We start from the raw sequence: 23,076 nt of genomic DNA, 5'->3' as shown, positions 1-23,076 counted from the left end.
ATTTCACAGCATAATAGTCACCAAAGTATAATCGTCGCATCGTGTTTTATCAGTCCAAAAATTGGTTTATAATAAGAGTGCTGGAGCGAGAGGATTTTGCTCGAGTGCCAAATAGTTCGCACGGACGACGCTAGATAGCGTACGGAATTGAGAGCTTCGTCGCTCAAGCGAATAACGCTCGACCGGCAAAACAAGCCGTCTACACTCGAAGCTCATTAGTACACGTATAACCGTAATTTGCTTGCCCTCAAATAAGGATCGTGAAGTGAAAAACGCATAGTCATCATCTCCATGTTCAAATGTAGTTTAGTCTATCTTACATGTAGATTGATATATGAAAATGAAATAGATGATTGTGGGCTGAAACTGCGAGGATAGAATGGAATCGGCGCAGAATCTTCGGGCACAGAAGATTTCATTTTGTAAGTCCGTATTTCGCAGGACTGTAGTAAATTTTCTCCAGTGTCATAATTCGACTATAATGCACTAAGCAATAACAACGAACTAATAACTAACAAATCGGAAAAATGTTTGCTAAACTGTCACGAAGAAATGGTGTGTGTCGAGTTGGACTATTCAATTTTAATGTATTCCTCAAATCCTAATCCTGCAGCAAGACAGTTTATCTAGCAATCAGTGATTTTTAAGTACCGGTAAGAGTCTCATGGCATAATTATTTTTGGAAAATAACAGAAGCTTCACATAATGGTCACACACTACTTTTTTGCCCTGAGGTATACCTATCTATTTGAGGCTGGGTGAGCCCATAGCCACTTTAATCCAGCCAATTTTTTACAGTGAAGGTAAAACCCAATGCTGTCCAGTCAACTGTTTACAGTGAGGTAAAACCCAATGCTGCCCAGCCAACATTTTACAGTGAGGGTAAAACCCAATGCTGTCCAGTCAACATTTTACAGTGAGGGTAAAACCCAATGCTGTCCAGTCAACATTTTACAGTGAGGGTAAAACCCAATGTATCCAGTCAGCATAACTTTTTACAGTGACTGTAAAACCTGATGTGTCCAATCAGCATTTTACAGTGACGGTAAAACTCAATGCTGTCCAGTCAACTTTTTAAAGTGAGGGTAAAACCCAATGCTGTCTAGCCAACATTTTACAGTGAGGGTAAAACCCAATGTGTCCAGTCAACATTTTAGTGACGGTAAAACCCAATGCTGTCCAGTCAACATTTTTAAAGTGAGGGTAAAACCCAATGCTGTCCAGCCAACATTTTACAGTGAGGGTAAAACCCAATGTTGTCCAGTCAACTTTTTACAGTGAGGGTAAAACCCAATCTTGTCCAGTCAACTTTTTACAGTGAGGGTAAAGCTGTCCAGTCAACTTTTTAGTGAGCGTAAAATCCAATGCTGTCCAGTCAACATTTTACAATGAGGGTAAAACCCAATGTTATCCAGTCAACTTTTTACAATGAACGTAAAACCCAATGATGACCAGCCAACATTTTGCAGTGAGGGTGAAACCCAAAGATGTCGAGCCAATATTTTACAATGAGGGTAAAACCCAATGTTATCCAGTCAACTTTTTAGTGACCGTAAAAACCAATGCTTTCGAGTCAACTTTTTACAGTGAGGGTGAAACCCAATGCTGTCAGCCAACATTTTACAGTGAGGGTAAAACCCAATGTTACCCAGTCAACTATTTAGAGTGAGGGTAAAGCTGTCCAGTTAACTTTTTAGTGAGCGTAAAATCCAATGCTGTCCATTCAACATTTTACAATGAGGGTAAAATCCAATGTTATCCAGTGAACTTTTAACAGTGAGCGTAAAACCCAATCCTAACCAGCCATCATTTTACAGTGAGGGTAAAACCCAATGCTGTCCAGCCAACATTTTAAAGTGAGGGTAAAACCCAATGCTGTCCAGCCAATATTTTACAGTGAGGATAAAACCCAATGTTATCCAGTCAACTTTTTATAGTGAGCGTAAAACCCAATGCTTTCCAGTCAACTTTTTACAGTGAGGATGAAACCCAATGCTGTGCAGTCAACTTTTTACAGTGAGGGTAAAACCAATGCTGTCCAGCCAGCTTTTTACAGTGACGGTAAGTAAAACCCAATCTGTCCAGTCAACTTTTTACAATGAGGGTAAAAGCCAATGCTAAAACATTTTTCTTAGATGTAATTTAACAGAACTTAACTCAAAAATGTGTGAATTTCTGCAAAAAATCCGGGAAAGGTAACAAACTAATTAAATAGAAGAACGGAAATAGATGAGAAGAAATATGCAACGTAGATGAGTTTGTTTACAATTTTTCTTGATCTGTTACAGGAGCGCGGATCTGCCCTCGAGAGTGACAGTGAAAAAGCCGTCCCTGTCAGACTAAGTGAGGTGATTTATTTCTCCTCCGCCTGCCAGGATGACGTAGAAGAATGATGGCGGAAGCGATATTGAAGAAAGCAACAAAACGGGAGAATCTAAAAAAAAAAGTAGGTGTCGGGCAGACTGAGGTCCCGTCAACCGTTGAGGAGTCCGCAGTGTTGCCAAATCCTTGCGGTCCTGCTTTGATAAATTGTTGCCTGTGTGAGGCGTGCTGGGACGTCACATCATGGCCAATTAACATATCAAAACACAGGAGACGCTGTCACGTCGTAGCATCACTGAATAGACGAACTCATAAAAAATTTACAAAAATAATGTCGTCAGTAAATGATGAGCGTAATTCCTAGAGAAATATTTTAAATTATCTAAAAATAGCAGCTGTACAAAATAAAGAAAAAAAACGCATTGAATATACCTCTGAATACAATATACTGAAAATCCACATGTTAAAACTACAAAGTCAGGAGTCCCACACACTAAATGCATCCAATCTACAGTGTGATTCAAAAGTCTCTTAACACCCCTAAGGATTAAATCAACATTTTCAACTCCAGGTAAAATACACAAAGGAGTGGCCCAGGGATCTCCATTGGGACCTCTTCTCTTTGCTATCTATTTGAATGATATTTCTAAAGTAATCAAGCATGCTAAATATATATTTTATGCTGATGATATCAAGATATACAGTGAAATACACACTGATGATAGACATGTTCAGTTGCAATCTGATCTTAATGCAGTCAGTAACTGGGTGGCTAATAATCAACTTGTAATTAATACAGAGAAATCCTTTATTTGGGGGCTGGAAAACTGCTGAGGCTGTCTGCCAGTGCATTCTGTGCTGATGATATGTGTTGGATATCAAAGGTCGAATTCCTGGGAAAATAAAGATTTCCTAGCCAAAATGGAACTTTCTGCTTTTGTTGTTCTAAGGTGAGAAAGAGCGTGATCATCCGTTAATACAAGGAATTTGGAATTTATTGAAAAGTAACTGAAGGTTTTTAGTACATATTGCGCTACTGTGATTTCAAGTGTGAACACGTCATACTTTTTTCGGTGTCCGTGAGACAGCGGCTACAATATGCGATGGGTGAGCGTGATCCGTCTTTTTCTTCTTGCATAAGTGCTCCAGCTATGCCTACATAAGATGTTTTATTTGTGGGGTCGTACCTTTTGAGTATGGGGCCGTCGTGATCATAGTTTTATTTGTTCGGAAGCTGCTTGATGAATTTCGGTCCATTCAAATTTTATATTTTATACATACATACATACACACATATATATATATATATTAGGGATGTGACGAAGCTGAAAATTTACCGATGCCGATGTACTCACCGATAATTTTTGGAACCGATGCCGATATTTAACCGATTCCGATACATAAGATTATTAAACAGAAATGGGATGTTATTTTCAGCATGACAAAAATAAATTTGCTATGCACATACATATATATTCTCAAGAGATGTGAATGTACTTTTGCATCTACAAAATGTTATGTGAACTTTTAAGAAGAACATGGATTCTCAAGAGATTAAACATTAGTACACAAGCAGTTCTTTGAAATGCAAAATGAATTCCTGTTCTGTCAGATTCAACTTCAGAAATACAAGATTTGGAAGCACATTCAGGAAGTAAACTACTTCTTCTCTTATCGCAAATCTGTTCAGCAACACTGAACACTCAATCGCTGTTTACTGATGCAGCAAGTATGGCCAAGTATTTTCTCTGCACTTGCTTCAGGTTTGAATACTCATTTTTGAATTTCCAATACAACAGCAGATCCTGTTTCAGCAATGTACCACTTATATGTATAGTTAGGTTGACCCTCTGAATGAGAGTTTGCAATAATTTTATTACAAAAACTCTACAATAATGAGGAATCGTAACCAAATTTTCAATAAATCTTACAAAACTAGAATATAAAACTTATTAGAAGGTAAAACTCTAGTATAATCTGTATCGGTTTAAATATCGGATCTTTGCCGATTCCGATATCGATGCCGATGTGTCAATTTCGGCCGATTTTCATACATCTGTAATCGGCTTCGGCACATCCCTAATATATATATAATGTGTGTATGTAATTCTTATCTCATGTTGACAAAGTCACATACAAGGGCTTAAAGGGATTCAAAAGACCCTTAACACGCCCTATGAAAAGTAATGGATTTAGGCTGGGTACAATTGGTCATGATAGAAGCAGGTTAGACTATTGAAGAGCATGAAGACTACAGAATTCCCATGGTTCTTCCTCTATTCTCGCACAGATTCATTCTTAATATACAATGCGTTTTCCTTACTTCATTGTGGGCTTGAAAAAGGAAATACTGAAATAGTAAACGAACAAGTACAAGAAAGACACTCAAACTGAGTTATAGTTCCACATTATTGAATTGTTGTTTTAAGTCCACTTTATGTACAGAAAGGCTAATCGGGACTGGGCTTACAGTTTAAAGTATGATCCGAACCACTGTGCCATGTGCCTCCACCGGGTATCGAACCCGTGACCCCTTGTTTACAAGGCGACGACGTTACCACTACCCCATCAGAGAGGCCTCCATATTATTGATTTTGCCCATTTCAGAGCACAATCCTGCATAATTTAAGACTTGTTGTGTGCGAAGTTTCTGTGTGCAAACGTTATACATTGGGCCCCTTATAAGTGGAGGCCAAACGAGAACTGGAGGGGCCCTGGCACCCTGCCCCCCCCCCCCCCCCAAGGTTTCGGCGCCCGTGGTGATGTGACAGTGTTTCCTCACACCTGGAAAATGATACATTTGTTACAATAATGCAGTCATAACTTTTTCCTGATTAAAGTTAGGTTGAAGAAACCTTCACCAATTTATTTCTCGTGAAATTTTAGCCTGATTTGATTCTAGTCGGACTACCACGCGGGAGACCCGGGGCGCGTGATCTAAGGTCGGAATCTTTCCGCCTTTGTCTTCGCATAAATCGGCTCCATGGCCCAACCAGCCTGAAAAAGGCGGCCGGAGCGTAGTGCTGATCACATCACCTCCAAGATGTCCGATATCGAAAATATGTGGGGCACTACCCCCACATACCCTAAATGTCCTTTCATGGCACGGTGCTATTTGCACAGGGAACTTTAAATTCACCTTTACCTGTGTATATCGTATTCGTTTCTGTACCCCTGAATAACTATGTTTTTTTTACATACGCATATACGACCCCCCCCCCCCACTGCGGAGTTTTGCGGCTTGTAGATCCGGCACTGCCCTTGAGAAGTCGTGCGTGTCAAACTGAAGCAACACTGGATCCTACCATGGACATGGGTGCCCTATATTAATCCCATCTAATTTTATCATTCATACATATCAACTCAATTTATAAAAGAAACTTAAAATAAGAAAAATAAAATATTAATGAAGAATATTGATTATATGTAAAGTGCGGATCAATATGCACTAAAAAAGTGGAAAGTATGCATGCATCTATGCTCTAAAAACAAGTAAAATATGCACTGAAATATGCAAATTATGTACTAAAGGAAAAATATAGACACAAATAAAATTCCTCGAAATACATTTATTTTTTAAAGTACTACACACACATAGTGACCATTGAAGGTAAAGACTTCCATGTCAAGTAAGGTTGTAAAATCTTGTATTAAATTGAATTTACTATTTCCAGTTGTCAAACACAATATAACGAACATCGTTAAGTAGTTTTGCATTTATGTAAATTGCAGTGCACTACAACATATCTCTCTAAATTGGTTAGAGTGAAATTTTTCCGTTTATCAGTTAGTATATCCTTGTATGAAGGAACGGTGCGCTCCACACTACAACTTGTCAGTGGACAATATTTCAATGCAGCTATGTTCTCTGGCGTGAGATCTTGTAATAGTTCTGTTGATTCACCTTGTTTCACTGTTTCAGTAAAACAATCTTCGATGATTTTTCCTTGGGAATCTTCACACAATGCAAACTACACTAATTCAACGGAGTACAGACTGTTTACGAGCAAAAATCTCCGTTGCCTTATATAGGCCTAGGAAGAAGGGCGGGGAGGGAATGTACGTGTTCTCTGTGTCTTTGCCAGGTATGCGCAAGGGAGGGGGAGGGGACCGTCTGACCTGCAGCGCATAAACATAGGTTTTCGAACACCTGTGCTTGAAAATTTTACTCTCAGAAACTCTAGACAGACGAAACATTATCCAAGTAAACAAATATATTTTTTAAAAAAAACTATCAAATTAATGATTTTTTCACGTAATATGCATTTATATGCGCTTACGCAGTAAATATGCACGAACACCTTAAATATGCATTTATATGCACTTTAAAACCCCCTACTTCGGTTCGGAATGCTCTGAAACAACTTTAGAGCCCGGTTGCATATTAATTAGTGGACCGGAATAAAACATGCAAATATGCAAAATCCGCACTCTAATTATATGATATTGACAAAGCAGCGTATATACCAGCCACTCAAAGCCCGATTGAAGAAGGCTATTTGCAACTGGACATACAGCCCGAACTATCATGTGCCTCCTCAGGGTGTCGAACCCGGGATACCTAGATTGCAAGGCGACTACGTTACCATTAACCCAAAACCAGATCATTCTGTAGCTTGTCTTACCTTTTCCTTCCTTCCCGAACTGTGACTGGGAGAGACACGGCATGGAACTTGGCCTCTGGTGAGTTCGTAGCCTCTGGGACCCCGGTTGGAGGTGGTTCAGGAGCTCCACTGCGCTGTGAAGAGACAGGGGCAACTTTAATATTGGCACTAACATGTAATGGTGATAATCAGCATGCATGCATATATTCAACAGATAAAATCTTATACTACATTCAGAGCCGGTCCCCGTGGCGGAGTGGTTAGTCAGGAATCATGGGTGTTTGAGAGTTTCCATTTATCATATCATCCTCATTTTCTCAAATTAGCCAAAAGTGGCACAAAAAGCGAAGTAAAATAAAGCAAATCAATCAATGAATATTACATGCAGAGAAGAGTTATATGGTAAGTCCACTTATGCAAAGACAGGCTAATCGGGACTGGGCCTATAGTTTAAAGTGGGTTTCGGACCAATGTGTCATGTGCCTCCAACGTGTATCGAACCAGGGACACATTGGTTATACGATCTAAGGTAGGAATTGTTCCGGCCTTGTCGCCGCATAAAGAGGCACTGAGGCTCACGCAGCCTCAAATCAATTGGTACCTGGGATCAACCCTGGGGGGTAAAGACGACCGGAGCGTTGTGCTGATCACATCACCTCCAAAAATGGCCGAGATCGAGAATGTGTGCGGTCCTATCCCCACATCACCTAAATATGCCTTCATGGCACGATGCTATATGCGCGGGAAACTAAACAATAAATTTGGCATAAAATATGTCTCATTAGTTTATAATAACAATAATCATCATAAGCATAATAATAGTATTATTATTGTTATTACTTTTACTATTAAAGATTTATGAATTGCTTGACGTCCCCTGGAAAAAAATTCTGGCGAAGTCCATGCTTCGACCAATAGCAAGAGTTTATTTCGGTGTTGCACTGAATCGAAAGCGAAAAGAACGACTTGTATCCTTGAGTTACAAGCGGAAAGAGATGCAGAAGACAAAGGAACGTGAGGGGACGAACACCTACGCAACAGAAGCAGTTTGTCTCTGGCGCGTTGCGGTTGAGGGACGTGGGTTTTTAAAAAAAGACGCTCTTGGGCGATTCATTTATTCCCGTCAAGCGGCGAAGGTTTCCCGTGCAATAATCCTAGCGTCGGCCGAAGACTGAGGAGTTGTAACTCGAACAAGGCTCCTTTAGCGTAAGAAGAGGTCGGTGACAAGAAGTGTTAGCAACGCCTGCTGCCACTTGAGCGACGTTGCCAAATCGTTCGCCATGTCGCTTCCTTTAACATCCTCACTTTGTTTAGGAAATCCACGTTCGTACAGTCAGCGGCAAAGATAATGGTAGGCAAATTGTCCACCACTATTTTAATTACTGTTTCCCTCTTCATCCTGTGTTGTTTTGAGGAATGAAACTGTGTTGGTTCGAAGCATTGTACTCTGCTTATTGACGTCATTACTTCAATTCATTGCCATCACAATTTTTTTCTTTTATTGAGCAATTTTCACACCGAAAGTACCCCTGAGGGGCATTGGTGCATGTACATTACAAAATACAACATGTTGACATCGCACATAATATATATCTATACATCAATTTGGCAGATTTTTTTTAATAATAATATAGCATAATATAATAGTAAAACATACAATGACAAATTACTTCTTGAAGTGAACTAGTGCTGTAAAAGTACATATTATATAGTGCATACAATCTAAATTCATGTTATGAAGTTATTTAATTCCTGAAATTCTTGAACTGAATATAATGTGTATTCCAATAACAATTTTTTCACTTTACTTTTAAAGATTGTGGTTCTTTTAAAATTTTTGCAACTTTTTGGTAACATATTGTACAGAAGGTCGTTTCACGTCCATGGTAACAAAGTTAGAACCCACCTCACCTTAAGAAAAACCGTGACGTCACGAGCGGTGGTGCTCCACGTGATACCCCTGTCTTGCAGCAATGGCCCTGCAGCGGAGTTTCCATTGGAGGAGACTGCGTTGAACGCACTGGTCCAAACAATCATATTCCTCCTGACAAGCTTTCCAAAGACCCTCAATTGTGCGGAGCCGTCTGCTTCCCAAGGCTCGTTTCAACAACGGAAACCCACAAAAATCCATGGAAGAGGCAACGGGGGATTTCACAGGGATGTCTGTAAAGGGGATTGCATGAATGCCCGTTTCACGTGCCATCCGATCCATGTATGCCTGCGTGGACTTTACCGTATGACTGGAAGCCTTGTCCTGGTGGATGACAACACGAGATGTGTCGCTGCCATAGAGAGAAGGAATATCATGTCTGTAAAGTGGCTCCAAAATATTCGTCTGGTAATAGGCTAAATTTATTTTAGCCTTTTTTCCACTCTGCGCAGTGGAAGTTTGCCGTTATGGCAGTAACCACCAACAACCATGAACCCGCGTGGAAAACTTTCAGCACATTCACGTACCCACTCAGATCGACCTCTTGCATCACGTGGACGTAAGTAGATGGCCCTCTTTTTTACCACATCCCGACAGATACACCCATGCTTCATCCAGGGACACCACATACTTCCACCGGTCCCCTACCAGATGGCATTCGTAGAGCTTCCGACTGTTGGTCTTCCTCTCCTGGACATGTGAGGCACGCAACTTATGAACTTGAGCCTTGTGCTTCCGCACAAGTTGTAAATCTTGGGCTATGATGCGATTTACAGTTGCAGGGAAACATTGCACTGCCTGTGCAATCACTCTTTGCGTTGCAGGGTTTTCACATCGCACCAAGGATCTCACTTTCCGCACAACATCGGAGGAACGCTTGGGCTTCCGATATGTCCGAGGCCCACTTTGACTGGTTCCAGCAACATGTACGGTGCAAGCTTTATGGCGATTCAACACTGCATTGATGTCCTTCTTTGACACATGGAATGCTTTCATGTGACACTGTTTAATTATCTGGCTATAACTATAACCAACGTCGGAAAGGGCACAGATGTACCCCTCCTAAAAGACTGGAATTTTTGGTGCCATATAAACACTCACTCACACACCAACCATCGTCTTTGAAAGTCAACACACAGTACTTTCGTCCTACTGGCTCTGGCTGCTCTGTGCTGTGCCTACGTGCTGCTTCCTGGTGATCGAAATCGTTACCATCAACGTGAAACAACCTTCTGTATAACTGGATGCCAGAGTAAAGCAGCACTTTGGGAATTTGTTAGTTATCTTTTTGACTGGTATTGTAATTGTGAGTGTCTATGTTCTTTGGTTAGTTCGATTTTGTTTCGTGTATGAAAGTAAGTGTTTCAAGTATGTACAAACTTGGAAGTGTTAATATACGGAATTTTTTAAAAAGAGGTTTTCATGTATCAGTTTTGTGTAATACAGACCGAATTAAAATGTTGGTGGACAATTCGCATACCGTTTCTTTTGCCGTTGGGTGTACTTTAACGACAGTATTCGAAGTTTTTATATTTGAGTTTATTTTATGCACGGATAGGCTAATCGGGACTGAACCTGCAGTTTAAAGTGTGATTCGGACCACGACGTGCCTCCGCCGGGGATCAAACACTGGACCCCTTGATTACAAGGTGACGACACTACCGCTACACTATCGAGAAGATCAGAGAGAGAGAGAGAGAGAGAGAGAGAGAGAGAGAGAGAGAGAAAAAGAGAGAGAGAGAGAGAGAGAGAAAGAGAGAGAGAGAGAGAGAGAGAGAGAGAGGGGGGGGAGAAGAATTGAATGGCCACAAGATCCGGATAACGGATATCCCGATTTCAAATTATCCGATATCAGTTTCGGGTGCAACGCAGGGTGCGAACTCATTGAAAACTGGTGGGGGGAGAAAGTTCTTCATCTACAACCCCCCCCCACAAACATGTGTAAATTATACGATACATATTTGTAATGTTATTAAAAGTAAAAATAAATTACTCAATTAAAAATATATTATTATTATTATTATTAATTATACATAAAGGAAATTAATTTGTTACTTTTATACATATCAGATATTGCAAAGCAGCTAATAAATTCCTTTACTAACCGGTTAAAGATGTTAATAAATTATGAAATAGTTCAAGTGGCTTTTATTATGTGTGAGTTCTAAATCAATTAGATTTCATATTTATTATTTTCTTGCATCTTTGTCTTACATTTCTTGTGCGTATTGGTGTAGATTTGTTAATGATCTCTTGAGAGAGAATGCATTCAATATTCACAACTACACTAATTTGCTTGTGTTTTCGATATTAGTCTTAGTAAAGTATATTTGAAATTAAAAATAATTGATTATCTTTTGTTTGTTATAAGTAGGGCTCGGAAGTTGAGGGAAAATCCTTTTTTTCCCCTAGTGTCCAAAGACGAGGCCCAACATAATATACGTTCATTTTGGGTCATTGTAGGCCAGAAACAGGTGGGTTTTATTTGTCCTTTTTTGCCTTTTTCGGCGTTTTTTTGCTTATTGGTCTTTTTTTTTGCAACTTCATCTTCTTTCGACTACGTTTTTACTGCCCATTCTCAATTCGAATCATCATCAGTTCATCACCTCTTAAACATCCTTTCTGTAGTAAAGAAATAAAAAAAGATATAAATAAATATATTTTTGGACGACTGAAGCACATACGGTACAAGGTCCTTTAACCGTAACTTGTCTGGAAAGTCGCGCTGTAAGTAGCAACTTTCTCTTGCTTTGAAGCTTTCAGTTTTTTCGCACTGTGTGTTTCATACCATCAGAATTTTGTATTTTTTTATTCATTAAATATGTAATTAAAGCTGAACTTATTAATTAATTTGGATCACATTTATACGTCCTTTTTTTGTTTTTAGGTCCTTTTTTTGAATATTTTTAGGTCTTTTTATGTCTTTTTTTTGTCAATTTATTTCAATAATTGTCAATAATTTTCAACTTCGGAGCCCTAGTTATAACAAAACCTCTCCCATCCGGAAATTTTTAGTGGGGGGATTTTTGAGGCCAATATTGGTGGGAGTGGAAATCCCCCGTCCCCACTCCCAGGATTTCGCACCCTGGTGCAACGGATAATTCGGATATCCAGAGAATGAGGATGAGACAGATTTGTGAGAAATCTGTACAGTGAAATACGAAACTGACGAATAAAACTATGCGGATAGCCCGTAAAACGGATAAACGATAAAACTATCCGGATAATGCACACATTCGGATATATAGACATTTCGTATAATCAAAATATCCGGATAATTTGAACATCGGATATCCGATGATTTCGGATATGTTAATAATCTGGATATCAGAATATCCTATATCCGGATTTGGCCATTCCTAAGATAAACATGACGGTCGAGGCTTTAGGCATCAAAATGCAAACTTTTCAAAATTTCTCATCTAAGAAAGAAAACACTATTAATTTAAAGAAACTCATTAAATTTCTTAATGGGTATACTCGAGACACAGGGGGTGGGAGTCGAGTGTTCCTCCAACCGTTCTATATTTAGATTCCAACCCGAAGCCCCGAAGCGGCATTCAGAGGCGTTTTGAGTGGCGACACCTCCACCGAATAAACACAAGAGACTTTTAGCTCTGGTCATTAACCAGCTTTAAGTTACGGTTTCTTCGTCGCGCATTTGATGTGATGTACGAGCCACATCAAAGAAGGGCGACGGTTTGTTTACCGCTTTGAAGATTCACGGCCGATGTCTAGGCGTTGATTGACTCGTCTTGTCTTTCCCGCTAGCATTCTTCGCTGAGCAAACAGCGCGGGGAAAATGTTTCTTTTGCATCCGTCGCCCCCTACGCTTATTTTTCCATTACCGCCGAAACCACGGTTTTATACTGTCACGTTATGGTTTCATGTGACGTCAGGATTCGCACCGCCGCCACGATTGCGGGAAAGCTATTTGTCGTCTGCAAGGAAATACCCACCACGTAGCGTTCGTTACGCCTGCGCTAAGTGCACGTTTGTTGTTAGCACTGTGTAAAATGTCGGTAACATTGCATAAAAATGCAACGAAAAGGCCAACTCTAGTTCACCTGTGCTTATTTACTTGAACCAGCTACATGGAATCAGTTTGTTTTCGTATTTATTAGTGGCTAGGATTCTGCTGGAAATATTTACATTCAATAAGTAACCTATGTTTCCCGCTCGGGGTGGGAGAAAGTGATCATCGACGACCTTGAATGCAGATTAACTGAAAATTCCAAGACTCAGCCATTATCTTCTGTGTTTCCTTTTAACGTTTGTTCAAGCTCAGTAATTTGAAATGTTGAGTTGTTCAAAAACAGTAATTTCACTACTTGCTTTAACAATTTGGGATATGCAGGTCTCAGGATTCGAATCTCGGCCTTGGCATGACTGATCTTGACGACTAGCCAAATATAGCAGAAAAACGAAGTAAAATAAATCAATCAATTTGAGATACTTTGACATATCATTAACATGTTTTAACCAAGCAATGCTTTCTTCTGACAGTACGCAAAACCTACTACCGGCACCTTTTCTCATGAATAGGATAACAATAACAGTTTGTGTTAATGAATGAAATATAAATAATCAAATACAAGTGTGCAATCAAGATGTATTTAACTTTGAATGTTATCATTTTTATCGTCAAACTTTCTACCAAATAAAACAATAACAAGGAAATTCTACTTGCAAGTATGATAAGAAACACCAGTTCAATCCATTTGTACTAAAAGTCACAGAGAAATGTGATATATTAACTTACCTGAAAAGAAATTTTCGCCCCACTGCTCTGTACTGTTTGTTTTGTTCATTAATGTTGGCACGATTTATTCTCGCCATTACGGCTTATTCTAATCAACAATCGGAAAATTCCGTGTTGTGAATTGCGCCTTCTGTTCTTTCTAGAATAAACGTGAGTGTCTGTTAGACCTAAGCAACTAATATTGCACAAAGTATACCATCGCAAACAAGGTTCAAATCTCCCGCCCGCCCGCTTGAATTCTGAATGTTTACAAGAACTCGCCACAATCATGGCTGCTCAATCCCACAATGCAACAGTTTGTGACGTAGGTGAAACACAGCTATAGAGGAACCACAAGCATAGAAACCTGCGCAGACCCGCGACTCCTGTGCACCGTACTCCCGCGAGGAGGGGAGGGGAGAGTGGACCATGCTTCCTTATGGCCCGAGCTGAACGGAAAGCTGCGCGGGGACTTTTCGTCCAAGGTTTTTTTCCTTGTGGTCGCTCTATACCCGGTTTTATCACTACAAAAATTTATCCTCACTCAGTGTTGAATGAGCCGGCCCCTGTGGCGGAGTGGTTGTACTGAAGAACGGGGTCTCACTTATCGCACAACACTTGAGCAACATTGTGTTTGCCGTCACCGGAGAAAGCTTTTAATTTTAAGCTAAATGCCTACGTTGTTAGGTTACTCTAGCTAGGTTTAGTTCTCTTAGAATAAATAATAATTTGTCATTGTATATACCTGTATGCTAATGTAACCTAACCTAACCTAACCTAACAGGCCTAACCTAACCTCGTCTGACGTCAGAACACAAGGTAGCAAAACTGTTGTGAGAAGAGCAAGACCCATACTGAACGCAACTCCACCTGGCGACTGGGAAACAGCGAATCAACGATCAGTTGAATTTTTCTTCGGATAAGATCGGGCATTTTCGTGTCACACCGAACGTTTTTCGCGGTAGGAAACCAATGAGCGTTGGGTCCACCACATGTTGCCAAATGTACTGAAAAGCGAGAAAGAGTCTTCTCGGCAACTGTTAATCAGCAGGTTCAACTGAACACGTGGTCCTACACGAGGGAGTTTCCGGAAAGACCATCCACAGGTCGGAATGCAGGCGGACACAGAGTCATATAAAGACAACTGGCAAAAACAGAAGTACGCTTGGCAACGTTGCTTCGGGAGAGCGATGTGATCCCTTCAACTTTTACTACGCAACTGAGTTTGCTGACACCCATCGGACCACACGCCCCCGAAAATGATTGGGGGACAGGACGCGCCAGAAATAGCCATCAAGGTCAACCGCCAGTTGGAGTTGCGATCAGTATAGCACATCGTGATACAACGCCAGAGGTTCCGGGTTCGAATCCCGAACTGGGCATGGATGTTTCTGAGTGTCCATTCATCAATTTTATCATATCATCACTATCTTCGTAAGTTTGCCATAAGTGGGACAAAAAGCCAAGTAAAATAAAGCAAATCAACCAATCAGAAATGAATGCAGCCACTTTCCTACGGGGGGAGGGGAGGGCGGGGCATCAAACTTCACGCGGGGGGATGTCATAGACTAATAGTTTTAAATTGTCCCTTACTTCTCATATGTAATTAAAATAAGTTTAATGAATTATCATTTTAAAAATGGTATTATGAGAATCACCAAAAAAGCATGCAGTAATTTACATTTACAGCAAACTAAGACGTCTAGGCTTTCTACAGCATATCTGTGGATCACGTCATCAATGGAACATTCTCTGGGTTCCTCTTTCCCCTCAGTTCTTATAGCTTAATGCCTATCCCGATTCATCCCAATTCTTAATTGAGCAATTATCAAAACAGATGATAATGTAAATTCGTTCATTGACTTTTAATTATAAACAGGGCAGAATCAGTGATTATTACTACAAAAAAAACATAAAAAGTACGTTCTATGTTAGATTAAGTGAATGAAAGAAAGCCAAAATGAACATGGTTGTCAAATGCCTTAGGTATTGTCCGAATGCTCTGCCAGGTTGCTGAAATTTTCTCCGAGGGGGGGGGGGACTTTAATTTCCGGAGGCCACCCCCTGAATTCATCACTGCCTTTGCTCCTCTCTGCTAGATCTTTGGCCGACACCAGCAAAGCTCTTTTCGAAATTTTCCTTCATTTCTAAAAATAACTATGATATTTCAAAACCTGAAAAATTACAACTAATAAAATTTCTTGTAGATTCTTCGCGCGTATTTTCATGTGGTTATATTAGATTGATTTAAAAGTTTTGGCCATTTTGTATTCTTCAATATATTCTGGGAAAATCCCCTTATATAAAACCCTTAAGGCGAGGAGGGACAATTTCCCCTAGGTCTTTCTCGCTGGGGCAGCTGCCGATCACTGTTGCCAACCTCTGCCCCGACATGATGCCACCATTGGCTCCGGCCCATAAATACCAACTTTTGCCATGAGTGTACATTTTGCACGTGACGTGATATTCATATACGCATAGGCTGCGTCACCCAGCCCCCTTTACTCCCCAGGTATTATTATACTATATAGCGCTGTGGCTAAGGTGAAGATGACAATATTATTATCTGGAAATCCTTTATTTTCGATTTCATATGAACATCATTGGATTATTGAGATGGGTGATGCCGCCAAATCTAGGCGGAGAAAACCAAGAATAAATTGCCATCACTTTAAAGCTAACGGTAATAGCAGCGCCCCCACCCCTCTGACACCTAAAATTACATTAGGGTGCACTTTATGCAGCCTTCGTTAATCTAGCTCCTTGAAAGTCATCTTCAGCTCTATTAATGGTGAAATGTAGCTCTTTTATGCACATCAGGTTTGGCAACACTGCCAGGATGGCCGCAGGAGGCAAGAAAAAATGCATTACGCTTATGGGAGAATTATTTTATTCGTTCTCTCGGGAATATCAAACATCCAATGACGTAGAAAAGTACATGGACGGGAAAAGGACACGTTGAACTATGTCATAGTAGAAGGAAAAGTCGAAACTCTCATTTGATTAGCCGTAATCTGAAGTTGAAGTTCATTTCCCATAAGGAATACATGGGATTCTGTACATACTTATTAATCAACTTGAAAAACAGTTTCTACTTGCAACATGGAGAGAAATTCATACTCTCTTTCATACTAAACCCTTTTTTAAATAGCAGTGCCCAATCCGACTGAAATAAATGCACAACTAGTGCGTAATTGTCCCGCCTCACCTTAACTTAAAATTATAAAAGGGGTGTAAACAACCCCTTGAGAATGGTTAAAAATTCAAGTAGTAAAGGGACCTGCATATGACAAATACCTACAATACATTAAAAAGGTAGGGATGATCTAAAAACTACCTCAGAAACAGTGTAAGAAGCGCTCTCTTTTGAAAAAACTAAAAGCCGATGCTAAAACACTGCTTAAGGTGCAATAGCCTGATTTCAGATTCATTATTGGGGAGAGAGGAGATTGATAAAAGCAATGCTACTGCATTCTCATCTCATTGGCATTTCATCAATCACAGTGGCGTGGCCAGGATTTTCGAAAGGAGGCTACATATACTTTTTTTTTAGTAGACAGCCCTCAGACTGCCATCTTTCCCTGCCTCTGACGTAACGCCAATTAGGGTGTTACGCCAATTTTTGTGTGTACACAATTTAAAAGTTAAATTTCAGTACTTGGCGCGCGACTGGCTTTTCATGATGTTATACAAGTTATGTTGAAAGATTTAAAAAACATAGTTTATACTTAAGTTTTATGTAACTTGAAATCACACGTTACAAATTCAGCTTGCTTTCTTAAGTTTTAACACAAGACATTACTTTGAAATCAATCTTCGTACCAAACAAAAACGAATACAAATCAACAACTTTAAAACGTAGACAGACATTGATACAGCGTTCTTGAACTCAGCGTTAATTTATAAACGCATGTACAATAGAAGAGAAATACATAATTGTTATTTGTGAGTGTGGAAGACAGCCACAATTAATGTTTGCCTCAAAAAAGTTTAACATTTCCAGAGTAGCTATGGTTCTTTTCTTATAATTTCAACAACTTTATTTTGCGTTGAATTATTTTCATTAATAGATATACTTGAATTATGAGCATTAGTTTTAAGTTCACTTTATACACGGAAAGCTAATCGGGACTGGAACTACAGTAAAGTTGGATCCGAACCTATATGTGCCTCTACCAGGTATCGAGCCCGGGAACCCTTGATTACATTACCACTACGCCACTGGGGAGGTCCTCATTGATAGACATCGTACAAAGTTAATATTTTGAACTGTGTAAAGGTACTCATCTCGAAAAGTTGATTGATTGATTGATATAGTTTGCTTCACTTCGCTTTTCTGCCACTTTTGGCTAATCGCAAACATGAGGATGAATGGCGATAACATGGAAGTACAGGCACGTATCTAGAAATATGTCCGAACCCAGTGTCTCAGGAATAATAATAATAATGTTTAAATTAAAATAATTATATTAAATCAAATTAATACTAATTACAATATATAAATTAATAATATATTATTATTACACGAATAGGTAAAAGGACTTTATAAGAATAGAGATATAACAGCGCATATTCATTACGTAGCTTACCTGTAGTTAAGATCGGAATAATTTACATAAAAACAAGTTCCCTGGCAATGAAATTAATGTCAAATAGATGAATAATTGAATATTTATGGAATAACAAAAATGATGTTACATGTAGTTGGAGAAAAGTAAGTTTCAGATTAATATTTTATGCATATTATTTTGAGTAGTATTGTACATAAATCTTCTTTGTAATGTCATTCAAAGCCGCATGATCCCAATATAATCCTTGTCTTCCAATAAGTTCAGAGGCTAAACGAATATATTTTTCATTATTTAATTTTAGTATCTGATAAGTCTTTCGGGGGTGTCCGGACCACCGCCCCCTAAATACGTCCTTTATGGAAGAGAAGAAGGGACGAACACATATGGTCAACACACAACAAAGTCCTATAGAAGATTATACTGGCCATACGTCTAAACGCCAGAGTCTCGTTAGTCTGAAAAATATAGACCAGGGTACGTGAAAGTGAGGTTGACATTTGGGTGATTTTAAAAGGGGTTCTCGAAAAGTAACAACAGCATTACAGTTATTCAAAATGTAGCATAAAAAACGCGTTATTTTGAAAGAACGAAATATCGCAGCCGCTGGATACGGAATTCATAGCTCGGCAGGTGAAATGATATTTCTCACAAGCGCCGTATTTCCCGCTGCACCGAATTAGACCACCTCGCCTCGCAAATGCCGGGGTCGTATAAATGATCGCAGCCACCGGATAAGAAATTCATAAGGTGGCAGAGGAAACAAATCGTTGCTTTGCTATCGTTCCAGATATATGAGCTCAAATTTACAGCCACCTTCTCACTCATGGTTGTAATGGAATATTAATTGCCCAAGATAACAGGTTTAGGACCTCCCCACTTCCATGCTCGAGTGCAGCAAGCAACGTATTCATTTGTGACCCAGCGTTGTTGCTTTCCTGGAGGAGGACATGGTGATTGGGCCTCTTCCGCAACGAGATGCGCATTCCTGTTGGTTATTAATCTGGGTGGATCTCAAAGACAGCGACTTGAGAGGGTTCCAAAGCATTCCTCCCTTCCCCATATGCTGCGGCTGAATAATCTATCTTCTGTGCGGGCATTAATCACGTTTGCATTGTGAAAGGAAGAAGGCTTCTGCCGGGAAAGCCCAAGATGCTTTGCGGATTTAGCAAGGCCGTGCAAGAAAAGAACTGCAGAGAATTTACAATATTTGAATTTCCTTTTGCGAGCCGTTGGCTGTACGCACTACATGATGATTCGCATTGGTTGTTCATTTGACACATGTATGAATAGTATGAGGAAACAAAACAAAATAAAACATATAAATTGCTGGTTCCACAGAACACGTACTACAAGTTACACACAAACCCAAAACGTGTCAATTGACACATATATTTTGATTTCAATAACACGTTAACGTGCATAAACTGCAAATGATGCACCTTTTAGTGTGTCAAATACACATAGGAATGTATTAAAGGGTATTTTTATGAGATGGAGTTCCGTGTGATGCACTAAAATGCATCAATTTGGAAGATCAGAGAAGATAATTTCGAAGATAACAAAATTACACATTTAGCTCTGTCAATTGATGCATTAAAAAAAAGTTTGTAATCTTCGAAATGATCTTTTCTGATCTTCCAAATTGATACATTTCAGTGCATCACATGGAACTCCATCTCATAAAAATACCCTTTAATACATTCCTATGTGTATTTGACACACTAAAAGGTGCATCATTTGCAGTTTATGCACGTTAACGTGTTATTGAAATCAAAATATATGTGTCAATTGACACGTTTTGGGTTCTGTGTGAGGAACACTGTGCGGTTTCTTAGTTATTTTCGCTGTCCGCCTTTCCTCGTCTTTCCCTCACTTCCCACAAGTACCTCCCCACTCGTTGCACTATCTCACTTATGATTCCTCTTCTATCTTCTACCGCTTCCATTATTTCCCTCCCTATTACGTTCTTAACCCACTTGTCTCGCAAATCACGCGTAGAGGGGCAGACAGATAGCAGATGCTCGTCAGTCTATCTCTCCCCGCACAAAGAGCATATAGTTTTCCCTGCTTCATACTTCATTTTTACTTGTTTCCAGCCCCCAGTCTGAACCATGCTATCCCCTTTCTTTCTTGCCTACCAAATTTATGTATCTTGCTTTCCCCCATTCCCTTAATTTAAAATGATCCCTTAGTGAAGTCTTCGTCTGACAGTCGGCTAGTATTTCTTGTCTGTCTATGTCCAGTAGTGTCTTTCCGATTTGATTTTCAACTGATGTATCTATCGGAGGTCCGAAATTTCTAGGGTGACCACATTTACTACAAACAGAATTTACAATAGCTGTGTCGTTTGCTGTACTTTCCGATTCTCTATATGCACGGCCATGAAATTAGGCGGGTGGCAGAAGTTCGCGCTGTTGCCACGTCGAAGCACAACCCCGTGTGTTCGGAGGGTTTAAGAGTTGGTCTTTCTAATTCACGTAACACAAACCACGAGTATTTGCTCGAAAGGTCAGGGTTGACACAAAAGTACCCCGAAGAGATGTCGGTCTGACGCTCGAACTAGGCAACGCAGCCCAGTGGCGCAACCACAGGGGGAGGGAAGCAAGAGGCATTGCATCCCCACTAACCTTGGACGAAAATAGATTTTAGGGGGCAAGGGGGGCAAACTTGGACGGCCAAGGGCACCTGCAGGGGGCAAAGAGGGGCAATTGCCCCTCTCAATTTTAAATTTTATGGAAATAAAAATACATTTTGTAAAATTTTCTTGCTCGCATTGCCTATCAATAGGGGATGGATTTTAAGATGCAAAATTATGATCGGGAAAGGGAACGAAAAGGTTCTGAAAATGTTTTCAAAAAGGTGCAAAAAATAAGGTGCTGATAATTTGCTGTCTTTATTCAGCAAGTTTAATTAACATTTCTTATTCAATAAAAAAAGGTAAAGTGCTCCCCTGTGCATAGCACCACGCCATGAAGGCGTATAGGGGGTGTGGGGGCAACGCCTCACACTTTCTTGATCCGGTCGTGAGTGGGGATGATGTGATCAGCATCACGCCCCTGACCGCCTTTACCCCCCAGGGTTTCCCCCAGGTAGCCACGTTATTCGACGCTGGATGGGCGCCGTGGCCGCTTCCATCCTTAGAAAAGTTCCCGGATTTGAACCGGCCGGGGATCGAACCCGGGACCTTCAGCATGATAGTCAGACGCGTTACCGACTGAGCCACCGCGGCCATACAATACTGTAGAAAATGATATAATTTATGGTAAACATGGTATACTTTATATTATAACATTTCATAGCTCTCTTTCTGCTCTACAAAATGTGAATATAGGATTTTATGTAGCTGCTCAAGAAGAGTGAAAATCATTTATTTTTATGTCCGATTTCTTAACAAAACATGAAAGAAAAGGAAGGGAAAAGATGCTGGAGCATCAAAGAGGGAGCCAAAAGGGGATAATTGCGCTAATCTCACTAAAACATGCAAAAAGGTGCAACAAAGTGTATTCATTGACGTTGCCACACAGTGCGAGGGAACCAGCGACTTTTGTCCAACTCTCGCTTTGCTTTTCCCATATGTGGCAACAGCGCAATTCTGCCCCAGCCACCTATTTGGTTCCAAAGTGCAACACTGAGTCGTCTACTTCGTGCATTTGGTGACACGAACTCGGACACACATCTAGAAATCTATTTCAAGGGTAGTTGTGGCGATTGGGTATCAAAAGTGGGGGAAGGGGCAAGGTCCCAAACCATGGAATCAACAACAGTTGGCAGATAAGGGTTAGCACTTAGAAGCCATAGTTCCGGGGCAAAAATGGCACAAAGTTAGGGGCAACTGCCCCCACGCTCCCCCAATCGCTTTGGGTTTTATCATTGTCAGTGTTTAGATATCTTGCTGGCTCGTCCGTGATCTCCCCCCCCCCTCGCTTGTGCGATTCCATTAAATATTGGTAAAGAGCAATGAGCGTAATTTATTCCATTCTTCATACACACATCCTTTTGCAGCCAAGCAGTTTAAGCCGGCGAACGGCCTAAACGTAACAATTCATTCTAGCTTATGTGTAGTTGAACAGCTTCCTAGTTCCTGGGTGTGTTGTTTCGTGTTTCAGTTTCACTTTGGTACAAATGAAACATACATGGAGACTTACTTATACTTTAATAACACGAAGCATGTAAATAACACTAAATATAATGAAGAGTTCCTCACAAATATACACGAATATGACGAGGCGTACAACACCTGTACATCGTCTCACGACTCAACTCTGACTCGCACTGCGCATGCGCACACTGCATGGCAACAAGCTTAATGAGAATAACAATTCGTCTGAACAGTAGTTTAGATCAGAAATTTGTATAAAACAACACTGGCAAGGAAATTAATGTAAATAGATAAGGAATTAAATATTTATTGAATGACAGAAAAATATGTTACATCCAGTTGATGAAAAGTAAAGTTCCTGATTAATATTTTGTGTGTATTATTATGTTCTTTGTAGGGGAAAGTGGGGGAATTGCGACCACCTAAGGGAGATTTTAAAAATCTCAGAAACTGTACGCAGTGAAATAAAAAGAAAATGTGGGCCTGAAAAAGCAATGTTTGTAGTACATCTCTGCGTATTACTTTGCTCCCTGTCGTTAATAGTTATCTCTGTACACGTCAAAAAGTAACAATGTGCGTGTGAGCGCAATTGCCCTATTGGTAGGGTAATGGCACTCAGTAATCATCCTAACAGTAAATCAATACTATTTTTGTACTATACAGAAACTATATCTTTAAGTACTTATATTTATTAATATGCAGATACAAATTAAATTGAGCACAATTTTGCACAAAAATGCACACATGGGACGCTTATTATGAGAAACGTGTTTGCACCCTTCATGTTCCCATCACAAACAGTGTGAGCG

At 40.0% G+C, this 23,076-nt stretch overlaps 1 protein-coding gene across 1 annotated transcript in view; it reads right to left on the bottom strand.

Moving 5' to 3' along the window:
* Positions 1-23,076, bottom strand: part of org-1 (T-box transcription factor 1) — a 102,511-nt gene that overhangs the window by 15,341 nt on the left and 64,094 nt on the right. Inside the window, exon 7 of the mRNA XM_083140081.1 lies at positions 6,948-7,060. Within this exon, the coding sequence (XP_082996207.1) occupies positions 6,948-7,060 (113 nt within the window). The remainder of the gene's footprint in view (positions 1-6,947; positions 7,061-23,076) is intronic.

Source organism: Lepisma saccharinum, chromosome 18, assembly GCF_977018435.1.
Source record: "Lepisma saccharinum chromosome 18, izLepSacc3.1, whole genome shotgun sequence".
Classification (NCBI taxonomy): Eukaryota; Metazoa; Arthropoda; class Insecta; order Zygentoma; family Lepismatidae; genus Lepisma; species Lepisma saccharinum.
The sequence above is the reverse complement of the archived record's forward strand: the minus strand, read 5'-3'. Positions and strand labels throughout refer to the sequence as shown.